General features: G+C 43.1%; 1 protein-coding gene across 2 annotated transcripts in view; it reads left to right on the top strand.

The window, feature by feature from the left end:
* The window catches only part of RPAP3 (RNA polymerase II associated protein 3), a 63298-nt gene extending 40662 nt beyond the window's left edge, over positions 1–22636 (top strand). For both annotated transcript variants that reach the window (XM_068276599.1, XM_068276598.1), the window contains exons 14-17: positions 14720–14894; positions 16517–16614; positions 19602–19702; positions 22439–22636. In XM_068276599.1, the coding sequence (XP_068132700.1) occupies positions 14720–14894; positions 16517–16614; positions 19602–19702; positions 22439–22524 (460 nt within the window). In that variant the 3' untranslated portion in view covers positions 22525–22636. The remainder of the gene's footprint in view (positions 1–14719; positions 14895–16516; positions 16615–19601; positions 19703–22438) is intronic.
* Positions 22637–24145: the final 1509 nt, after the last annotated feature.

The following is a 24145-nucleotide window of genomic DNA, read 5'->3' as shown; positions in this document are numbered from 1 at the left end:
GGGGCGGGTGGTGGTGAGTGGAACGGCTGAATTCATGGCAGAGGAGACTACATTAAATAAGTATATATATATATATATACTGTATATATATATATGATCAGTTTAAAATGCCATCACAAAAAAATTATACAATTGAAAATTAATGTGTACACATACTTATAAGACTAAATGCACTATAAATTATTATACTGATATGTTGCTGTCACAGTAAGCAGTCTTATACAAAGATGTCAGCTAGCCTGCCTACTCATTTGCACACTTTTTTGGCAGTTGGACTGAGCCGATTTTCCCGCCGATATACAGCAGATTCGATCACTGTGTCCGTCCGAAATCAATCGTTCCCATCGATCCGTCCGTGCGGAAGATTTTGGTCAATCGCCGGCGGGTTGGGAGTGCGTCGATAGCGGCATTCGAATGCCCGACGACCGACGCTAGCGGCAATACATTACCTGCTCCGGCCAGCGCGAGTCCCCCTCTGTCCCCGCGGCTTCTTCTCCACGCTGGGTTCCGGACCAGCTGCAGCTTCATTAAACTTCCTGTTTCGGCAGGAAGTTTAAACAGTAGAGCGCCCTCTACTGTTTAAAGAGGAGCTGTTAGGTATAGGGTCTCAGAGAAAATAAACACATATATCAGTAGCTAAACATTGGCTGTACTTACATTACATATGCATTTCACTGTCCACGTTTGGATTTCACAGAAGTTGTATATAGTATTTGCAGAGAATGATGCTCCTGACAGCTTATGGCAGGTTCCATGTTTGTCTGTCTCCTATGAAGCCAAATGTGTCGTCATGTCCTGCCTGCTTCCTGATGATTCACTCACACAAAAGATCGGTAATGTAAAACACTACTGTGCAGTGAATATTAATTAGCCATGTGGCTAGGAACAACAGCGGACTTCTGCAGTGTACTCTGCCGGGAGTTTTTTCAATGTTGTGAGATGCTGCTTTTGTAACACGAGCCCTGTAACTTATCAATAGCAGCCGAGGGGAGGGCCCCAGAATGCTTTGCTGTATGGTATGCGGCTCTCGGCTTCTTAAGAGCTTGGGTCTAACAGCTTTGCTGATAAGCACACATCAAAACTAAGAGAGATTTTTAACTTCAGTATTGCCCTTTTGGCTTCCTTCTAAACTGTTTAACACAGGAGAATAGAGGTTTAAATTAGCTTTTGCAGCCTGACAGTTACTCTTTAAGCTTCCCCGGACAGGCAGTTCAATGAAGCTGCAGCTGGTCCAGAACCCAGCGCGGAGAAGAAGCCGCGAGGACAGAGGGGGACTTGCGCCGCCAGAGCAGGTAATGTGTGTGTGGGGGGGGGGGGAGCGGCGGCAGCACCACCACCACAGATTGTGAACGGTTTCATGCTGAAATCGATTCACAATCTGTTTGCAGTAAAGGCAGCCATATGATCCTTCTCTGATCAGATTCGATCAGAGGGATCTATCTGTTGGTCGAATCTGATGGCAAATCGACCAGTGTATGGCTACCTTTAGGCATATAGATAGGGGTCTGATTAGAGAGTAGGGTTAGGCATCAGTAAGGCCAATAGTAGAATATCAGTAATATACCATTACCTTTGTTTTTACTATCAATAATACCCGGCTCCTAGATGAACAAACGCCTTTCTAATATGTACCCTGTATATGTATATGGCAGTACATGTAAAATTTCCCTGATGCAATCTTATCGCCTAATTTAAAGGAAATTGATGTTTCCTGAGTACATCCTTGACTATAAGGATAACAAAGTGTATGTTATGCTGTATATTCATTTTGTTACTTTTTTGTATGTACTGTATATGTAAAGCTCTTCAAAGCAGTGAGTGCATTATTTGCACTCTTACAGATAATAGATATTATTAAGCAATTATATATTATTGCAGCTCATTTTTTGTGGATTAGTCATAAGGAATATTACTCCAATTTTGTGCTAAATATAAATGTTTTTTAGAATGCTATTTTTGGAATCCAGAAACCTGTAGTACATTGTGTGATTTCCACAGTAACCGAACTTGAAAGTCATTCACATTGATCATCCTTTTAATTAAATCCATTTCTGCTGCTCTGCAGTCTGATTTTCCTTTGAAGTTCAGGAATGCCCCCTTTCTAATGAAAATGAGTGTGCTTTTATTAGATACAATAGCTATACAACTCACTGGGCTGCGTGCTGTTGTTAGATCTAAGAAGAATATTGTTTTACGTAGACCTCATAATAAATATTTTGTTATTCCTTTATGTGGGTCTCCAGATGTAGCCCATGAAAGACTTCAGCTTGTTTACTGCCCAAAGTATTTTTGAAAGAAATATCATATATTATTAACTTGTCTTTGAATCTCCACTTTAACACAGAATGCATTATTCAGACAATCTTCACGTGTTGTGGTTAGCAGTGCTTTAGCTGTCACTGTTATTGTTTGTACATGTGATGTTTAATAGTTCTATATAATTTACATTTATGTCAACTGAAGCTTTGAAAGAATATTCTAGCCCTTAATAACAACATTTTTACTTTCAGGAATCCTGTAAGAGCTGAATCACTTACTGTGGGTGTCAAGTAAATCAACATAATTCAAAACATGTTTTGAATGGAGTGAAGCAGGGGCATAACTGTGGACACCCCCTCCTGTCCACCTGTGGTCTCTAGGGACTGAAGTGGTAGCCAGAACGCTCTCCTCTGGCAGAGTATTAGCCTAGTGGTGCTATGTTACTATATTTAGCTGATCCTGCTGCCTCATGTCTCCTCTTCCTTCCGGAAGCCACTTGCTCTGTGCTGCATACACGGCTCCGGATGCATGTCACATGATTGGGAACCTTGGATGCCAGGAGGAAGAGGAGACATGATGCAGAATAATTAGGTAACTATAGTTACATATCTCCACTGCACTAACAGTGTGCAAGGTGGGTGGAAGGAGCCTCCATTGCCACTGGTTCCCCCTACTGTTGCAGGGGCTATTGTTACACCCCTGGACTGAAGTAGGGTTTAATTGTTCACTTGGATATTAAAGGTCACCAAGGTCCCTGAAGACGGTTTCAGACTGCAATCCAGCGTTAGCGGTGGGTCGCGCCCAGCGCATTGCACCGCCAAAACCAGGCCTTCAGGGAACACCGCGGCCCAGCAGGAAGTGACACATGCGTGCCATCACTTCCTGCTTTGGGTATGCGGAAGCATATTGTTAAAATACGCTTCCGTACATGCGAGCCGCAACATAGCAACGGTATTTTTTTTTAATCCATGCGTCGCCATAGACTAACACGACTTCCGGGCTGATGCAGATTGCCGCAAGTCAACGCAGAAGCTATGCTGTAACTTAGTTCTTGACCTGCGTCGGGGATGCAGAGAAAACGTCACTTCCGTTGCGCCGTATTGCCACAATATGAAAGTCTTCATAGACTTTCATTGCATGGCGGTGGGCTGCGATAAAAATACTGCACTGGTCCAGTGTGGAAGGGTCCTAAGGCCTCCCCCCTCCCTTGCTTTTTATATAAAGGCCTTTTTCCCTTGACAACTACAGTTATACTGGCATCTTACTGACCATCCCTCCTTACATACCCACAAAGTCTGCACTCCTCACGTGTATTCATTCATTTCAGATGTTTAGGTTAGGTGATCACATTCTGCAAAATATATGTACAGTTACATTCAGGATTGAACACATACTTATTGCAGCAGATCGCATTGCAGCAGATGATGATTGAGAGCTGAGTTGATGGAGGCTAACCTTCACCTTCCTCTGGGGGCAGTGTAGAGTACCACACACTAATCTCAGGGAAATGAAGGTTTGGCTCCAAGTAGCTTTTCTCCCATTGTTTATTGCAGTATATTTATCTCCATTATGGGGTGTTTTTATAGTGAATAGCATGCCAGTAACAAAGGTGGCCTTGAGGAGGTGTTGCAGTTTCCCATCTGTTTTCAGCTAATTTTAGAGACTGATATTTTTTGCAGGCTTGGTGGTGCTTTTCTATATTTGGAGTCTATTTTAAGCCAGCTGGCAGTGTAAAGCTGCACAAGCCATGACAGGGAAATACATTATCTGGCTGTAGGATTCTCTGTAAAACTGCAAACAAGGAATTTCATCAAAATTGTTTATATTGTTATATTATTTATGGAAAATATAAATCCTGACTAGTTTTGTTTATTCTGAATAATATTAGACTGCCTTGAAAATGTATTCATTTTTTTTTATTATTTTTTTTATTTTATTTTTTTTTTTTTATTCTTTATTTATACAAAGACATATATTTTCCAAACTCTTGCAAAAAATCCAATATACAATCTTTACCAAGTGTGTTCCAAAAGAAATCTCTTTTCCTCCCCAACATAGCTTATCCCAAGCTTGACCCATTTCCACTGTTCCCGGTGCTAATCTTCTTCTTATCTCACCTCCCCCCCATCCTTCCGTTACTAATCCCATCTCCTTCCTATCCATCCTTTTATATATGGGCCAACGCTTGGGTCACGTCTTCAAGTTAAATATCTTCTCCTAAAGAGAAGGAAAAATTAGAGTGACAAAGAAGGCCTCCTACCATAAAGAAAAATAAAACAAAATAACACCACCACCAATAAAGAAACGGTCCCACTTGTCTGTTCCTCCAATCTCCCCCCAACTTCCCCCCTAACTCTCCCTGTCCACAGGGCAAACTGCCTTTCTTATCACTAATCTCATGCTACCCTATTACGATATTCATCAGTTTCTCTAAATTCCAACCATTTGTCCCATCCCCAATTTTTTTTTTCCTTTAATTATGCTCGAAAGTTCTTCCATCCTATATACTTGGTCTACCTCCACAAACCATTCCTTTATAGTTGGGGCCTGTTGGCTTTTCCAATTCCTTGCGATTAAGATCCGGGCCGCGTTAATTAAATGCATCCCCAGTGACCCCTTATACTCTCTAATCCCTTTCTCCACTAAATGTAATAAATATACCTCGGGTCCTGCCGAGGTTGGTATCCCCGCCAACTCCCAGATCCATTTTTTTACACTCTCCCAGTATATAGTGAGGCCCTCACATGTCCACCAGATATGCATAAAATCCCCTCTTTCCTTGCCACACCTCCAACATGTTGGGCTTACCACCCCACTCATCTTATTTAACCTATCTGGTGTATAATACCACCTCATCACTATTTTATAACCCGATTCCTGTATCCGGGTGGACATCGAGGCCCCATATGTCATTTTAACTATTCTTTTCCATTGGGAAGTCGTCCATTCCCTCCCCATATCCCTCTCCCATTTCATTTTATATTTTGAGGTATGATCTTCCTCTTCTTCTAGTATTTTATATATCTTTGCCAGGGTCCCCTTAGTTCTTTCTTCTGATATACATAACTTCTCAAATGGAGTCAACTCCCTTGATAGGGTCTCTCTCGAGTCCAGTGTAAGTAAAAAATGTCTGAACTGGATCATACTCCATGTATCTATCCTACTCACCTGTAGTTGTTCCGCAATTTCCTTTTCATCCAGCCACTTATTATTTGAAATCAGGGAACGGATTTGTGGCCTCCTTCCCGTCCTCCACTCTCTGTAGCTCCCTTTTTGGCATCCTGGTGGGAATCTAATATTCTCCAGTAACGGCATTAAAGGAGAGGGACCCCTGGACATATCTTTCTTACTATTTATTTTCTTAAAGGTTCTCAGAGTATGTTCCACCAATGATCCCGGGATTCTGTATGTATCTGGAATGTATGTAAGCCATGGTGCTTCTCTCAAGTCCCCCTCAAATAATTCCCTTTCCAACGAAACCCATTGTTTTGATGATTCATTTATATTCCAGTCCACCACCCTCGTACATACCGCTGCCTGATAATACCTCATGGGGTCAGGTACTGCCAGTCCCCCTTTATCTTTTGATTGCGCCAGAAATGCAAATTTTAACCTTGCCCTTCTATTTTGCCACACAAACTTTGTAAACACCCTCTTTAATTCATCAAAATAACTTCTGGGTAGGGGAACAGGGAGGGCCTGGAAGACATACAGCAACCTCGGCATGATATTCATTTTAAGTACGTTGATCCTTCCGAACCATGAAAGTCTGAGTTTTGCCCAACCCTCTAGGTCCTTTTTTATTATATTAAGAAGTGGGTAATAGTTTAACCCTATAATTCCCTGTATATTTCTAGCCAATTTTATACCCAGATAGCTTAATGAATCTTTCGTCCACCTAAATGGGAAATTTGCTTTTAATAATTCAACCTCCTCCTCCTTCATCACCATACTCATCGCCTCACATTTATCCCAATTAATCTTAAAATTTGAAATCTTCCCATATTCCTTAAATGCCTTCATCAGGTTTGGCATTGCTATACTTGGATTTGTCACATAGAATAAAAGGTCATCCGCATATGCCGCGATTTTATGTTCCGTTGATCCTATTTTTACTCCAGTAATATCTATATTTCCTCTAATTGTTCTCAAAAAGGGCTCCAAGGTTAGGGCAAACACCAGGGGGGAAAGCGGGCAACCCTGCCGGGTTCTGTTTGTTATTTCCAGGGGGCTAGACAGCATTCCATTAACTTTAACTCTAGCTGTCAAATCTCTATACATGGATGTGATCCAGGCTCTCATATTTTCTCCCAACCCTATATGTTCCAGGACCACTTTAATGTATCCCCACCCGACCCTGTCGAACGCTTTTTCCGCGTCCGTGGATAGCAGGACGACAGGGCCAGGTGAGGACCCCACCCACTGAATCACATCCACCGACCTAAGGGTATTGTCCCTTGCCTCCCTTCCCTGTATAAACCCAACTTGGTCATAATGCACCAACTCTTTTATTAGTGGGGCCAGCCTATTTGCTAAAATTTTTGCTAGGACTTTTAAATCAATATTTAATAAGGATATGGGCCTATATCCCGCACAGGATGCCAGATCCTTCCCTTCTTTCGGTATTACAGTTATGTGTGAAACCAGTGAGTCCTGTCCCAATTTCCCCTCATGATTGTCCTTTGCCTTAATGGCATTTAACGCCCTCACCCAGTAAGGTTTCAGGGTCTCTCCAAATTTTTTATAATAATCAAGGGTGTACCCGTCAGGACCTGGTGCCTTTCCCCCCGGCATTTGCCCCAGTGCCCTGTCCAGTTCTGCCACTGAAATTTCTCTTTCTATACTTTCTGCATCCATAGGATGCAATTTTCCCACGCCTGAGGCCGTCACATAGTCCTGCATGCCCTCCCCATTCCCCAATTCACCCTCCTCAATCCCATATAATTTGGCATAGTATTTACGAAACATCTCACACAATGACTCATTGCTATAATGCTTCTGGCTCCTGTTATCACAAAGGAAGGGAACATAATTCGCGGTCTGTTGATGCTTTAATTGTCTGGCCAATATTTTACTCCCCTTATTTCCAAATTCATAGAAATTTCTTTTACATCTAGTTGCTGCAAATTTCGCTTTAGTAAATAAAAAGTTCTTAAGTTTTTCCCTTTCTCTTGTCAGGTCCGACCATGTATTTTCAGCTAACGTACTTTTATGTTGTGTCTCCAGTCTTGCTATCTCTGCCAGGCATCCCGCTATTTCCCCCTCTCTTGCCTTCTTTATTCTACTCCCTTCCCTTATTAGGATTCCCTCATTACCACCTTATGGGCCTCCCATACCACTATTGGCGATGTCTCACCTTTAGCGTTCTCCTCAAAATACTGTTTTAGTTCTTCTCCTAGCGTCTGAACAATTTCCTCTTTTCTCAACAGAGATTCATTTAATTTCCAATTCCATGGGCCCCTCTCCCTCAGTCTAAATCCCACCCTAAGGGAAACCGGGGAATGGTCTGATAACACAGAGGATTCAATTTTCGTCTCTATTTCTTCTGATAGGAGACTGTGTGAGATAAAAAAATAATCTAACCTAGAGTATGACTTATGTGGTGACGAATAATACGTATAGTCCTTTAATGTGGGATGCTGAATTCGCCAGATATCCACTAATTGGCGTTTGTTAAAGTCCCTCCTAACCCTTTGATGGGCTCTACTAGTAAGGGATGATTTCCCTGTGGAGGTATCTATTTGGGGGTCCATTACGAGATTAAAATCTCCCGCCACAACTATTACCCCCTCCGCAAACTCATCTAGCCTACCCAAAAATTGCTCAACAAACCCCACCTGGCCTATATTCGGAGCATATACCACCCCTAATGTCATCTTTCTATCATTAAAGACCCCCTTTACTAGCAAATACCTACCCTGTGTATCTTTAATTACCTCTATTTTTTCTTGGCGTATACTATTTGCTAGAAGTATCGCCACCCCTTTACTCTTAGCTTCCATATTGTTACTGTAATATGCCGTCGGGTACCTTCTATTCGTAATCCCAGGGTGTTGTTCCCCCTTCAGGTGAGTTTCCTGTAGAAAAGCCACCTGGATTTGCTGTTTATAAAGGCTCTGGAGTAAAATTGATCTTTTTTCAGGGATGTTTAACCCATGGACATTCTGGGAGAACATATTAATCTGCGTCATTTCTTTGTTCTTTTACCTGTATTTTACAGACAAGTGGGAAGGTTCCAATATAACACCCAGAAAAAAAGAGAGAAAAAGAAAAAAGAAACCCGAAACAAAGAGTGACAAAGTTAAAAATAGGCAGTATTCCCTGCCTCCTAACATTTAGTGGACGTCGTCCACTCTCCCTTTCATAGGGGTAACTGAAAATCCTTCTATCTTGAGGGTTCAGCTCCCTCTCATATTTTTGGGCTCTTGGCCCTTTAAGAGGCCAGAGACAGATCATCATAACGGGTCCAGGGGCATCCCCCCTGCCAGACAGACCATCCCCCCTTTTATTCCCATGCTGTTTCCCTCTACTCCTTCTCCGCTTCTTTCCCTTCCTACTCCCCCTCCCTTCATCTCTCCCCTCCCCCTCCTCCCATTCTCCCCTCCTCTTACCCTCTTCTTGTCCCCCCCCCCCCCCCCAGGGCAAGGCTGCCACACGCGGTCCCAGGGAGATGGGTCAAACTTCTTTCAAATCACTCCCTCCTCCCCTCTCTCGCACCCCCCCATTGTCTACTTCATTACTTCAAACTATACCTCCCATAATTCACCCTTTGTGACCTCCTGCTACCTCGCTCACTGCATTTCAACATTACATTTCGTTATATTCTTCCCTTTCCTTACTACCAGTGAAGACACATTATTTTCCTGGGATTAAACCCTGTGTACCCAACATTACCTCCCCAAACACATCGTGCCCTCTATCTTAATAACATATCCAAATAGTACAACTCCATTTCAAAACCAGCATGCCCTCACGTCTTCCCCCACCTTCAGCTCTCAGGGTGGGCGAGGGGGGCGCCGTTAGCGCGCCCCCCGTCCACCCCTACTGGCTCCCCTCCCCCACCCACAATACCCCCACATCATAGATTCCCCCTACAATTTGCATCATACCTCACCCCTTTACATATCGTTATATTCCACCCTTTCATTACCACCTTTCATTACCACCAGTGAAGACACATTATTTTCCTGAAATTAGCCCCTGTGTGTCCGACACTACCGCCCCAAACACTTGGTGCCCCATATCTCAATAACATATATTTATAATACTTCTCCCTTTCCATTATATTCAATACCAGCATGCCCTCACGTCTCCCCCCACCCTCAGCTCTCAGGGTGGGCGAGGGGGGGGCGCTTTTAGCGCGCCCCCCGTCCACCCCTACTGGCTCCCCTCCCCCTCACACAACACCCCATTGTCCTACATTTCCCCTACAATTTGTTCTTCCTCGCCCCTCCCCACCCCTTCACTCCCCTCCCCCCTCCTTTAATCGCTCACTGCATTTCAATATTACATGTATTTAAGTTCCATCTTTTCCTTAGTGTCAGTGCAAACTCATAGACTCCTGAAATTAAACGCCTATATTCTCAACACCACCCTCCATACAACACATCATGTTCCCTATCTTAGTGGCATATGCATATAACACAACTCATTTTCTAACATCTTCATTACCAGCACCTTCCATCATCTCCCTCCCCACCCCCACCCTCCCAGGGCAAGGGGGGAGGCCCGAGAGCCAGGGCCGGGGCGGCGGGGGACTCCATCAGCGTTGTTTTCACCTTCATTAATTCCTGTTCTAATACCTCCGTCCGTGCAGTAAGTACATCCACCTCTTCCCTCAATGCAGTCACTTCAGTATTAGTGATAGATACAATTTTTTCGGTCTGGTCACTTAAGTCCTGTTTTGTGGGTAGTGTTTGCAAATATGCCCACATTTCTTCCAAACTAGTAGATTTTTTATTAGCTGGGGATTGAGGTGGGCTTTCCCGTACTGCTTTACCCATTTTTGCTGGCACTCGATCACCTGGACTAACCACATTTGCAGGGGCAAAGAAATCCGCTGCTCCCCTCTGTGGTGTTTTAGACACGGCACCTGTTGACCCCGCATTCCCTGCTTCAGATCCCTTTTTCTTTGTGCCTCCTGCCATCTCTATATTAAGTTTTTACTGCAGACTTCTTTATCTAATTGCAGACAGGCACCTTCTTATTTTGCCAGGGGATAGGGGCACTCAGTTCCTCAGCTTCCTGGTCTATTCAGTTTTTAATCTGACCTGTTTCAGCTTGCGGAGGGGTACGGGCATGCAGTTCCTCACCTGCACAATCTATTGGATTATAGCCATCTGTAGTGCTCCGGAATCCCCAATACAAGTGACCAGCAGCTGCTTTTCGTGTCTGGCCGTCCAGTATTCCACTCTCCCATCAGCCGAAGCTCCACACGCGGCTCACACAGGGAGGTCTTTTACTGCTGCCACGCCACCAGCACTTCCGCCCCGCGTCTCAGCGTCCTCTCCCCGCTCTTCAGCTGTCCGTGTCCCGCCTTTAACATTTCGGGTGCCCGCTCTGTCTCCTCCGCACTGCCCGTGCTCAGCAGACCAGTAGCCGCCTGGAGTGCACTACATTGAGAGTCTTTTCCTCAGCAGGGTCGGCTCGCTTGCTTACGGAGGTCCGTCCAGCAGCGGGAAAGCAGACCACAGGAACCTACGTCATGACGTCCGCTCCTCCTCCCTTATTCATTTTTATTTTATTCATCAATTTACTTTTTTTTTCCTATACACCCTTTTTAGGGCTAGTGTAAAACAGGTTTTTGGTGTTCTATTCAGTTTGATATCAATTCATGTGTTGACTGTGTTAGTAAACTGGATATTGAGGTCAAACTGAGAGTTAAACTGTTCAAGTCAAGTGAAAGACAAACTGAGTATCTTAAGAGAAGTCAAGCTAACCATGTGCGCTAGCCAGCCATGGAGAGGTCCTAGGCATAGTGTTTCAAATTTTTTTTTTTTACATTTACAAAGTTGCATGTGTGTGCTTGTTTATGTAATTATATGTATTTATGTAATTTATTGCATTTATGTAATGTCCTATTCTTCTTCTTTCTGAAAGCCTGCACAGACAATAATTGTCACTTGAAATTATCATTTTAGGAGACGGTTTTAGGAGCAACCACTATACAGATGCTTTGCTAGGCTACAGCTGAGATCTTTGTTATGTTCTGTAGCGTGAGGGTGGAAACTGTGAGGTGCCAAACAGTAGCAATTGTTTGATATTATTATTTATTATTTATATAGAGCTGAGTTCTTCCGCAGCTCTGTACAGATTATATGGTCTGGTAACTTAACTGTCCCTTAGAGGGGCTCACAATCTAATCCCCACCATTGCCATAGGTCCATCATAGTCTAAAGGCAATTTTTCAGGGGAAGTCAATAACTTATTTGTATGTTTTGGGATGTGGGAGGTAGGGCTGAACGATATATTGTTTTACAATCGATATTGCGATTTGCGGCAAGACTATTTCCTAATCGTCAAAGTGGCAATTTTTTCATGTCTACAGTTTTAAGCATGCAGGCTTTTTACGTGTACTATTTTAAACGTTCCATGCGTAAAATTGTTTGTGTTGGCCGCGTGGCACACTTCCTCCTTCTGGCCGGAAGGAGTCAGAGCGGTAGTAAGTAGTGTAATGTGGTCAGCACATTGCTTGTGGAGGAGAAGGAACCGCACATGAGGCACTCCTGTTCTGCACTTATACACTATCTCCCGTCATCACACAGTGTACTGTACATTTGCTTATTGCCCAGTATCTGTTATACTGTCGAGCAAACAACTTGGATCACTACCACTGCCCAGGACCTGCTGTGGTACTCAGCTTTGCATTCATTAATGGCTGATATTTGTTTTGATAAATTCAGAATGCAGTAACATTTATAAACCTGACAGAAAATGACATACTATCAATTTGATAGTATGATGTCATTTTCTGTCAATGCATTGTGAATGTAATGCTAAAGCTTGACTTGAAGAAAATCATGGAAAAAATTGAAATCGCAATGTTTGACAGAAAAAAATCGCAATTCAATTTTTTTCCTCAAATCGTGCAGGCCTAGTGGAAGGCAATCAGAGTACATGGAGGAAACCCAAGCATATATGGGGGAAACATGCCCTGACTGGGATTTGAACCAGGGACCCAGCACTGCAAGGCAAAGAGTCCTATCCTGTATGCCATCATGCTGTATTAAATGTTGGCCATTTAATGATCTGGCATAGCAAATCGTATGGGATCAGTATGTTTTTCCTCTTTTTATTTTTTGACTTTTTCAGTGTACTGATTCACTCAGGTAGGAAATACCAGTACATTTTTCAAAAAGTGAATAGTTCATTAGCATATCAACAGTCTGCAGCAAAGACTTATCTGTTTGTACATGGAAAGTTAATACTGTACCGTATATATACTCAAGCATAAGTACCTCTGTACCTCTCGGCCCCAGACCTTAACTCCCTCCTCACACGGGTTCCCGACTGCCTGTCCGCTATTCCCTCTTTCATGTCCTCTCGCTTCTTAAAACTTAATATGAACAAAACTGAACTAATAGTCTTTCCACCATCCCTGTCCACCCCTTTGCCTGATATTACAATAAATGTTAACAACACGTCTATAACATCAGTTCCCAAAGCACGGTGCTTGGGGGTAATATTTGATTCTTCTCTCTCATTTACTCCTCACATTAACTCCCTAACCAGCTCCTGCTATTTCCAACTAAAAAACATAGCACGTATCCGACCTTTTCTCTCCCATGACACAACCAAAATGTTAGTACATGCTCTTATTATATCTCGATTGGACTATTGCAATATATTGCTTGGTGGACTTCCAACTAACCGACTAACACCGCTCAATTCTGTACTGAACTCTGCTGCTCGACTCATTCATTTCTCCTCTCGCTCTTCCTCTGCTGACCCTCTCTGTCAAGCTCTTCACTGGCTACCAATTAATGAGAGGATTCAGTTCAAACTCTTAACCATCACCTACAAAGCTCTCCACAATCTCTCTCCCCTGTACATCTCCTCACTAGTCTCCAGATACCAACCCAACCGCAATCTCAGATCTGCACACAAGCTTCTTCTATCCTCTTCTACAATTACCTCCTCACATTCACGTATACAAGACTTCTCACGTGCCTCACCCCTCCTCTGGAATGCCCTTCCACAACACATCCGCCACTCTCCCACCTTTGAAATCTTTAAATGCTCCCTCAAAACCCACCTTTTCCGACTAAGCATATTCTCTAGCTTTAGGCCATGCACCCACTAAATAACCTAATTACGCACTGCCTGTACATATACTGTATACTTCCCCACCTCTTGTTTCCACCCCATTCCTTTAGATTGTAAGCTCGCAAGGGCAGGACTCTCACCCTTTTGTGTCATGGAATGTTATTAATTCAATTGCTTGCACACTGTTAGACATTTACACATTTTAGTCATCATGTTAAATCAAGTTGTAATCAGCAGTGCTGTATCTTGTATCAGTGTTCATATTTGATGTATATCATTGTCTGTATCATTATGTATCCCTTGTTTGTTTTCTTACATTGTACAGCGCCACGGAATATGTTGGCGCTTTATAAATAAATAATAATAATAATAATAAGTTTACCTCAATATTTGACCCTCTTAAGCTGGAATTTTTTTTAATGACTCCCATGTAAGTCTCTCTAACAATGTTAATGGCTGCACTTGGGAAACGGGAGGTGTTGACGGCTGCACTGCATAAAGTATTTTAGCCATTAACCCCTCCAATCCCAAAGTTCAGCCTCTTCCAGGTCCGCACATGTAGCCATTACCCCCACTGCCTTGTCCTCTTGCTCTCTGTGTCCCCGTGCTCCCCCTTTTAGCATGGCTATTTTGTATCCCCTGCTCCCCCATTTATTAGGGCCAGTATGTGCTTCCCTGCTGCCCTTTTGAATGGGGCCAGTGCGTGTCTCCCCATTCTCCTCACAGCTGCAGTGGCCATGTTTTTGTTCCTCTCTCCCTCCCTGCAGCACCAACGTGGCCAGCTACTTTACGCCACTGTCTCCCATTTCTCAGAAGTCTGGATGGGGGTGTGCTTTCCCATAAGTGAGTTTGGACAGGTAAGGCTCTGCCCTAATTACTTCCAGGTATTAGTGAGTGACTAGCTTCCGCTGTAGCACTCTGCATTTTTCCTGCACAAGGGGTAAATAGGCAGAGGTGGCACTCCTTTGCGAAGTAATGGGTGGGAGGTGGACTCGAAGTAGCTGGCTCTTTGGTGCTATGCGGACAGACTGAGAACAGGAGAGAGAGGTGCCTGCCCCCTTACCCAGGCTATAAACTGAAAAATGTAGGACTGACTCAAGTATAAGGTAACCCCCTACACTGTTAGTTCTAAATTGGTATATGTATGTTATACTGTGTATTCACAAAGTAATTTCTTTTATCTCCTATTTTTCAGGAGTAATACAGAGCACCATGTTGTACCTCAAGTACTGCCAACAAGTGTGACAACAGACATGCCTCCAGTATTGCTGGACACTGATATTCCAGGTGTTCCTACAAATTCGTTTCAGCTGGAATCAGATTTCAGAAGACTGAAGGGCAACCAGGATCTATTGTACAAGTACTTTAAAGTAAGAGCACTATCTCTCCTTCTTAGCCTTATTGACTTGGCCAACACAGATATCATGCCACCATCTCCATTATGGTAAACCTTTAATAAAACGAGTCCATAATTACTTTAGTTAAAAAAAAGTCCATAATTGAATTCACTGCTGTACAACTGCATCAGTACAAAGCCATAATAAGAAAAAAAATACTTGAGAAAAAATGTGCATTATTAATGCGGAAAGATTTCATACTGAGCAAAAAAGTCTTTTGAATATGTTATCAAATCATAATTCTAAGCAGAAAACATAAAAAGTTTACTTATTGAAATAATATTCTGACTGCAATTAAAGGCAAACAAGTGTTTTTTTTGTTTCTTTTTGGTTTGTTTTTTTTATGTTGATTTATTAAAGGGAACCTAAACTGAGAAGGATATGGATTTTTCCTTTTAAAATAATACCAGTTTCCCGACTCTTCTGCTGATCCTAATTCTTATTAGCCTAATACTTTTAACCATAGCCCCTGAACAAGCATGCAGATCAGGTGCTCTGACTGAAGTCAGACTGGATTAGCTGCATGCTTGGTTCAGGTTGTGATTCAGCTACCACAGCAGCTACAGAGATCAGCAGGACTGCCAGGCAACTGGTATTGATTAAAAGGAAACATCCATATCCCTCTCAGTTTAGGTTCCCTTTAATTTGTTTGTTAAAAAACACTGAACGAAGATGGTGCCCCATTCAGAAAAGCACTATATAACTTAACATTTCCTAAAAAAAGATACTGTAGTATAGTGCATTAATGTAGACAGCTTAGCTACATTTTCTGACAGCTTTTTCAGTCACATCACCAGAAAATGCCTGGATTTCTTCACTTGCAGTCTTGCTCCCTCTCTCTTCTAATGAGCATGATCATTGACTAGAAGTCAGTGCTCAGGAGTTGTGAGCCACTCTGCTCCTATATTTTCGACAATCCACTGTTGTTCAGAATGCACACTGGCATGTGCTTGCCCCTAATTCTTGTGTGTGTGTGTGTGTGTGTGTGTGTGTGTGTGTGTGTGTGTGTGTGTGTGTGTGTGTGTGTGTGTGTGTGTGCGCATTGGCGCTTCCATTACCCCACCCACCATGCTGAATGCGCGTAGAGAGTCCCAGCTTACTCTGTGAGGACCATCATCAATGTGAAGAACATAATCTTCTCCTCTATCTAGCTCACAAAGATACTGGCTTGGTCATGTGACATCAGGCCAAGCCCTAACTGGGTACAGTTGTTATAAGACACATTTTGATTAGACACTCTACACTACCAGATCCTTCAGAAATGACACTTTCCCCACATGCAGAAGCCAGGACGATGGTTCCCCAGACACTGAATAATCCTCCACTATCTTTCGAACCTTTTTTTGTGGGGTTTTCCATATGTATATACAGTATACTATGATGTTAAGAAACCTTGGTTCATTTTACGTTCATCAATTTATCTAGTGACAGTCTTTAGATATCCAAGTTTTTTTTGTTTTTTTTTAAGACATTTCTTGCTTTGGAAATGCACTAACATAAATCAGGACATCAACTCCTGTTTATTATTCACAGTAATTATAATACCTAAATGCAGCACTTAAGAAAGATGTTTTACAATTTTTGTTTCTTTGTAGCAAATTGAACCACCGCTATATACTAAAATCTTCCAAAAAGCTTTGGATCCAGATGTGTTTAACCAGATTATAACGATTCTTCGTGTCAAATACATTGAGTAAGTAGAAATACCCCAGCAGAAACTCTGAAAACAGATAAAAGGTATTCACACCTACTGTATAAATTAATCTGTTTGTGGAATGTACTGATAGAAGAGTTTCTAACATGCCAGTTTTTATCACTGGTGTTAAACTATAACAAATCATTTGGACAAAAGCAGTCTATTAGTTATCAGAATTTACTATGTGGATAAGAGGACCAACAATAGTATTGTTGGCTTTAGTGCCCTTTTGGGTTTGGTGTTGTGTGTTAGAGACAAGGACTACAGTATTAAATAGGATTGGCCTATTTTCTCTTTGTCATTGGCTTGTAAAATGTTTAATTCATGTATTAAAGTGAACCTGTGTCTAACCATTTATGAAGACTCAGGCTTAAATCGCACTTTGATTTGGCCCAATAGGCTGTCTTTCACTTGTCAGACAGCCTATTGGGCCAATAAGTTAATAGCGTTCACTATGCTACACTTCCCACAGCATATCGTGCGTCGAGTTCCTGATCCTCTGACTAAGCCTGATTACGCACGCTATGCTGCCACTAGTGCGCATGCAATGACAGATGTGCTGATTAAATAGCGTGAGTAATAGGAGGTTACTCGCGCTATTTAACTTAGTGAATCAACCCCTAAATGTTTGGGCAAAGGTTCCATTGAACCCCTAGGCTAACTGCTATCCAGTGATAACTTAAAGTGGGTCCGAGATAAACTTTTACTCATTGCATAATTGTGTGTTCCTTTCATATAGTTTATAGGGCATTCCTTAAGCCAATTACTTTTTTTGTTTTGTTTTTATACTCTAATTCCCTATAATCTAAACCGGCCTCGCCCACAGCTCCTTTTGTGCCTTGGCACTGTAGCAAGGGCTTATAGGAGCTCAGTCTGGGCAGGAGGAGGAGAAGGAGGTTACTAGCCATTGATTTCAGAGGCAGAGCGGAGTGAAGTTTTCACAGGCTGAGGGCTGGAAATACAGATCAGGTTGCCTGTGTGTAATGAAAGCAGAACATGGCCGCTCTCATTGTATCACAGGAAGAAATAATCATATACTGTTGAAGCTGTTTGCAGCTAGATTTGCTGTGTAAACTATCTAAACTTTAGATAAGATACATAGACAATTTACTTGTTATAGTTAGTTTTTAATCTTGGATCTGCTTTAAGCATCAACCATTCCTTCCAAGCTGCCTTATATAACCTGTCTTATTTAAGCATAAAACAACATATTGGATACATATCACCACAAACAATCTTTGTGATGCTATCTGTTGACTGTTTACACAGGATCAATGTACAGACATGCTGTTTATTTCTCTGCGAAACAGCCCATTCTATTATGTTTAAAGAGGTCATCCCATTGTAGCAAACAAGGACCTCAAGAGTGTTTGGCCAGACATGATCTATCTTGACAGATTGTTAAAGGGGAAGATGCCAATGCTGAGGGAAACATGTAAATGTGATAGATTATCCCCTGAAATGATCAGGAGCAGTTGCTGTAGACTACACAAATCTAATGTGTGTAAAAAGTTGTACACACTTTGGACACAATCTTAAAGAGGACCTCCAGGCTGATATACAAAAACCCGCAGCCTTGCTGCAAGAAAAAGTTATATTTACCTGCGGTGTGATGTCCCGTGAAGCCGTCCCAAAGACCCCACATCACTCCACTTCTGGCACCTGGCCCTGCCTCTCCTTTCTCCTCGGAGAAAAAACGCCCGGCTGCTTACTGCAGTTAAACTTTATCAGACCCCAACATTCTCTCTGACCCAGCTGATAACCTCACCTGAGCAGTATGTAAGCAGCATGTGCTGTAGTTGAAGCAGGTAGGTACACGTTATGTAGAAATCGCTGTATGTAGAGGAAAACGCCTACAGTGATTTTTGTTGCCTGCGACCATTCATACGGGTACAGAGATTAATGAATAGGAAATGCATTCATCTCCCGTCTAACGATCTAGTGATGATAACGGGGGGGGGGGGGGGGGGGGGGCGGCGAGCGGTAGTGCGCGGCGGGAAGGGACATAGTAGTTACGTTCCTGCAAGGGGAAGAGGGAAATTGCAGGGACATAGTTACTCAACCCGGGGGAGGGGGGAGTGGTTAAAATTAAATTAAAAACCGGAGCAAGCATGTTTAGTGGGCTCTCCTCATGCCCACCGATTTCCCCGTTCTCCTCCATCCCCCTCCGGTACTGCAGGCGATCCCCGTTTTTAATTTAATTTTAAGCAAAGGTATCATTTAAAGATGGCTTCTTTAACCTGCATGGAGCGCTCCTTTGACCGCATGTTCACACCAAAATCTTCTACATGCAAGCACCACACCTCAAATTATCTCCATGCCTTTTATCTGCTTAATTGAGAGTAACATAACAATGGACTTGCCCTCATCTGGCCATGAAATAGCATTTGAGTCAATTGTCCAATTGCTTTTGAACCCCTGAAATGCAGGGATTGTGTTAAAAAAATGCTTTAGTTGCCTAAAATGTTTTTGCAATCGTTTTGTTCACTCCACTGAATTAAGCTGATGCGGCTCGATTGATAAGATCCAACAGGACGGATCTTGCTTCCGCCGATTTCCTGCTCGCTCCCCGGAGGGGACAATGGCAGGGAATCGAGCGGAAGATAAGCGGCGCCGGCGGGGACGAGCGGGGAATCGAATGTGGCACGCGAGCGGGGACGCGGCGGGCACGCACGGGTACGCGGAAGAGGCGATCCGGCGGCTAATCAAGCCGCCGGATCGCAGCCTCATTTACGCGTGTAAATGAGGCTTTAAAGCCGAAAGTCTGTATTTCAATTGCATCAGCGTTGTTTCATTTAAAATTCATTGTGGTAATGTACAGAACCAAAATTAGAAAAAGTTGTCTCTGTCCAAATATTTATGGACCTAACTGCATCAGGATCAATTATTTGTTATTGGGTTACAGCAATGTAATCTGTTACTTCCACGACTCCTGATTAGTAATAAGCATTAAATACTCAAATGAAATCATTTTTCCCCCTTAGGAATGAAGATGCAGCTCTTGTCCTGGAAGTTTTACAGCGATTGTCAGAGCTTAAGAGATTTGACATGGCAGTGATGTTTTTATCAGAATCTGAGAAAAGAGGTACATTGCATATATCTATGTATGTTTGTTTAATTCTGAAATGCAAGTAGATTTAATATAACCTATTTGCGAGAGAGATATGGTAGCCATCATTGCTGACCACCTTTTATAGTATTTTTTAGTCTCTAATCAAGATTAGCTAACAGAAATACTTTTTTAAGGTGCCCATACACTATGCGAATTTCCCTGGCAGATTCGATCACTGTGACATGCCACCCTATCATAATTTCAATTGATTTCCATCCAGAATCGATTGACATTATGAATTAGACAAGATGGTAAATTTGGTGGTGGAAAGGAGGCAGGGTGTAGGGTCTCTATGCCAGGTATCTAGGCCCCCAGCTCTACCCCACAGCTATAAAGCTGTGTACATCTAAAAAGGGCGCTGCCATAATTTGGACATCCAGGAGGAAAGCTGTTAGTAGAATATCTGTAAAATTACTGATATTATATTATCGCTAAACCTCACTCTATTCCCACTTAAACCCTCCCTCTATTCCCACTTAAACCCTCCCTCTATCGATGCCTAACCTTAACTGAACAAACGCTCCCCCCACCCCCATCACTGTAATCTCTGCCAATATCAGAACCGCTAAATTCACTCACCAATATCTGCACCTAAGTACTATATTTATCGGGCGCCCAAATTACCCTCTGAGTGTTACTATAGCCACAAGTAGCATTGTGGTCTATGCGGGGCCATTTTACTAAAGTACCACCGGCACCCAAATTACCATCTTCAATATTGCTTCCCTGGGGCCCTGCAGAGTATTACCACAGCCAAGTGCCATAAGCCATCGCTCACCCATCCGACCAGCATGACTTATCCATGATAAATACAGGTAAAAACAACAGAATATCAGTGGTGGATTAGATATGAATTATCCACAGGTATTAATAGAAATTGTCTTAACCACCCTGGCGTTCTATTAAGATCGCCAGGGCGGCTGCGGTAGGGTTTTTTTTAAATAAAAAAAAAACTATTTCATGCAGCCAACTGAAAGTTGGCTGCATGAAAGCCCACTAGATGGCGCTCCGGAGGCGTTCTTCCGATCGCCTCCGGCAGCCAGAAGTAACACGGAAGGCCGCAATGAGCAGCCTTCCGTGTTTGGCTTCTCCTGTCGCCATGGCGACGAGCGGAGTGACGTCATGGACGTCATCCGACGTCCTGACGTCAGCCGCCTCCGATCCAGCCCTTAGCGCTGGCCGGAACTATTTGTTCCGGCTGCGCAGGGCTCAGGCGGCTGGGGGGACCCTCTTTCGCCGCTGCTCACGGCGGGTCGCCGCAGAGCGGCGGCGATCGGGCAGCACACGCGGCTGGCAAAGTGCCGGCTGCGTGTGCTGCACTTTATTTGATGGAAATCGGCCCAGCAGGGCCTGAGCGGCAGCCATCGGCGGTGATGGACGAGCTGAGCTCGTCCATACCGCTAAGATGGTTAAAGAAGGAACTGTTGCGAAAATCTTAAAATTGCAAACGCATACAAATGAGTACGTTTATTCCTGAGTAAAATGAGTCATAAATTACTTCTCTCCTATGTTGCTTGCATTTACAGTATGTAGTAGAAATCTGACATTGCTGACAGGTTTTGAGCTAGTCCATCTCTTCATGGGGGATTCTCAGCATGGCCTTTATTCTTTATAAAGACCGTCCCTGAAAAAGATTTATATAAAGATGCTGGCCAGCCTTCCTGCTCACCGTACACTTTTTTGGCAGTTGCACGGAGCAACTGCCATTCACTAAGTGCCTTTTAAAAATAAAGAAATCCCTATAAACCCCCCATGAGGAGATGGGCTAGTCCAAAACCTGTCGGTTCTGTCAGATTTCTACAAGCTACTGTAAGTGACAGCAAGAAATTTCTACAAGCTACTGTAAGTGACAGCAACATAGGAGAAAAGTAATTTATGGCTCATTTTATTCTGGAAGAAACATAATTCGTAATTGTATATGTTTACATATATTTTAAATGTTAAGATTTTCGCGACAGAGGTTAATAAACAAAGCTCAAGGTAATCAAGTCACAATAATGCCTTAAAGGGGCACAATGGTGAAATGATAGCTTTTCAGTTAAATAATTAATATGTACCAGAAGTCTGATAATTAAAAAAAACGTAAATGGGCTATTTTCAGTAAACAAGAGAGATACATTACACATGAATGGTTATGCATGGCATCAGTAATCCACTTTCCCGATGCAGCTATGGAGCAGGACATTCATATGTGGGGAGAGCAGTTGAAATAGCAGCTCTGGATGGTTTTTTTTTTTATCCCCTCCACAGCTGGCAGGAATAGTGTAATCTTCCTGCACCCGTGCCCTGCTAGAGACTTTTGTTTGTTTTAACTGTAAAGGTGCGTACACACGCACAACAGCTGAACTACCGCTGGGCGGAAGTTCAGCCGACAGTAGCGAGTGTGTACGCGCTGTCGGCGGACTGATAAGGCTGATTCTGAACGATCCGCTCGGCTGTAGTGCATGTGTGGATTACTGACGCCATGCATAACCATTCAAGTGTCATGTATCTCTCTTGTTCACTGCAAATAAGCCGATTTACATTTTTTGTAATTATCAGATCTCTGGTACATATTAATTATTTATTCAACTAAAAAAAGCTATCATTTTGCCATAGTGCCCCTTTAAGAGATGGGCTACAGTATCTAATATTGTTCTAATATTGTTATTTTTGTTGTTTTTTTTTAATTCTTGCCAAACTGGTACATTTTATTTTTGTCTTTCACAGATGTACTTGCCTTGTTTACTTATATAGAAGAGTCAGGAAAGACCAATGATGCTATTAATGCTCTGAAGAAGAAATATCATGTTTGAGTATTACATTAAGATACATGTATAAAGACAGTTATTACGTTTAAACATTCTCAACCAAATTGATTGACTAAGTATAAATCCTGTACAAATAAATCCTTTTTTTTCCTACAGATGTACAGAGTAAATTAATTTTTGCTAGAGATACCCAGTTATGCATCATTAAATAAAAGACACACACCACACCACTCATTAAAGGGAAAGTCCAAGCAAAATAAAAAAATGAATTTCACTTACCCATGCAGCCATCCTGTGCCCTCGTAGTCACTCACTGCTGCTCCAGTCTCCCGCTGGCAGCTTGCCGACCTCGAAGGTCGGCGGGCCGCATTGCATACATTTTTACGCATTCCCGCTAGTGCAGGAACATTAACCACTTGAGGACCGTGGGCTTTACCCCCCTTAACCACTTGAGGACCCACCCTTTACCCCCCCTTAAGGACCAGCGCTGTTTTAGGTGATCTGTGCTGGGTGGGCTGTGCAGCCCCCAGCACAGATCAAAGGGCACTCAGAGCGATCAGATCGCCCCCCTTTTTTCCCCACTAGGGGGATGATGTGCAGGGGGGGTCTGATCGCTCCTCCTGGCTGGCATTTTGCGGGGGGGGCACCTCAAAGCCCCCCTCCGCGGCGAAATCCTCCCCCTCCCTCTCCTACCTGCTCCCCCGGGAGATCTGGGCTGCACAGGACGCTATCCGTCCTGTGCAGCCAGTGACAGGACGTCCCCTGTCACATGGAGGCGATCCCCGGCCGCTGATTGGCCGGGGATCGCCGATCTGCCTTACGGCGCTGCTGCGCAGCAGCGCCGTACAAATGTAAACAAAGCGGATTATTTCCGCTTGTGTTTACATCTAGCCTGCGAGCCGCCATCGGCGGCCCGCAGGCTATTCACGGAGCCCCCCGCCGTGAATTGACAGGAAGCAGCCGCTCGTACGAGCGGCTGCTTCCTGATTAATTAGGCTGCAGCTGGCGACGCAGTACTGCGTCGCTGGTCCTGCAGCTGCCACTTTGCCGACGCACGTTATGAGTGTGCGGTCGGCAAGTGGTTAAGGACCAGAGCCTTTTTTTCCATTCAGACCACTGCAGCTTTCACGGTTTATTGCTCGGTCATACAACCTACCACCTAAATGAATATTTGCTCCTTTTCTTGTCACTAATAAAGCTTTCTTTTGGTGCTATTTGATTGCTGCTGCAATTTTTACTTTTTATTATATTCATCAAAAAAGACATGAATTTTGTCAAAAAAATGATTTTTTTTAACTTTCTGTGCTGACATTTTTCAAATAAAGTAAAATTTCTGTATACATGCAGCACGAAGAATGTGGACAAACATGTTTTTGATAAAAAAAAACCCCATTCAGCCTATATTTATTGGTTTGGGTAAAAGTTATAGCATTTACAAACTATGGTGCAAAAAGTGAATTTTCCCATTTTCAAGCATCTCTGACTTTTCTGAGCACCTGACATGTTTCATGAGGGGCTAGAATTCCAGGATAGTATAAATACCCCCCAAATGACCCCATTTTGGAAAGAAGACATCCCAAAGTATTCACTGAGAGGCTTAGTGAGTTCATAGAAGATATTATTTTTTGTCACAAGTTAGCGGAAAATGACACTTTGTGACAAAAAA

This window comes from Hyperolius riggenbachi, chromosome 3 (assembly GCF_040937935.1).
Source record: "Hyperolius riggenbachi isolate aHypRig1 chromosome 3, aHypRig1.pri, whole genome shotgun sequence".
Taxonomy (NCBI): domain Eukaryota; kingdom Metazoa; phylum Chordata; class Amphibia; order Anura; family Hyperoliidae; genus Hyperolius; species Hyperolius riggenbachi.
Note: the sequence above shows the minus strand (reverse complement) of the source record. Positions and strands in the feature narration are given on the sequence as shown.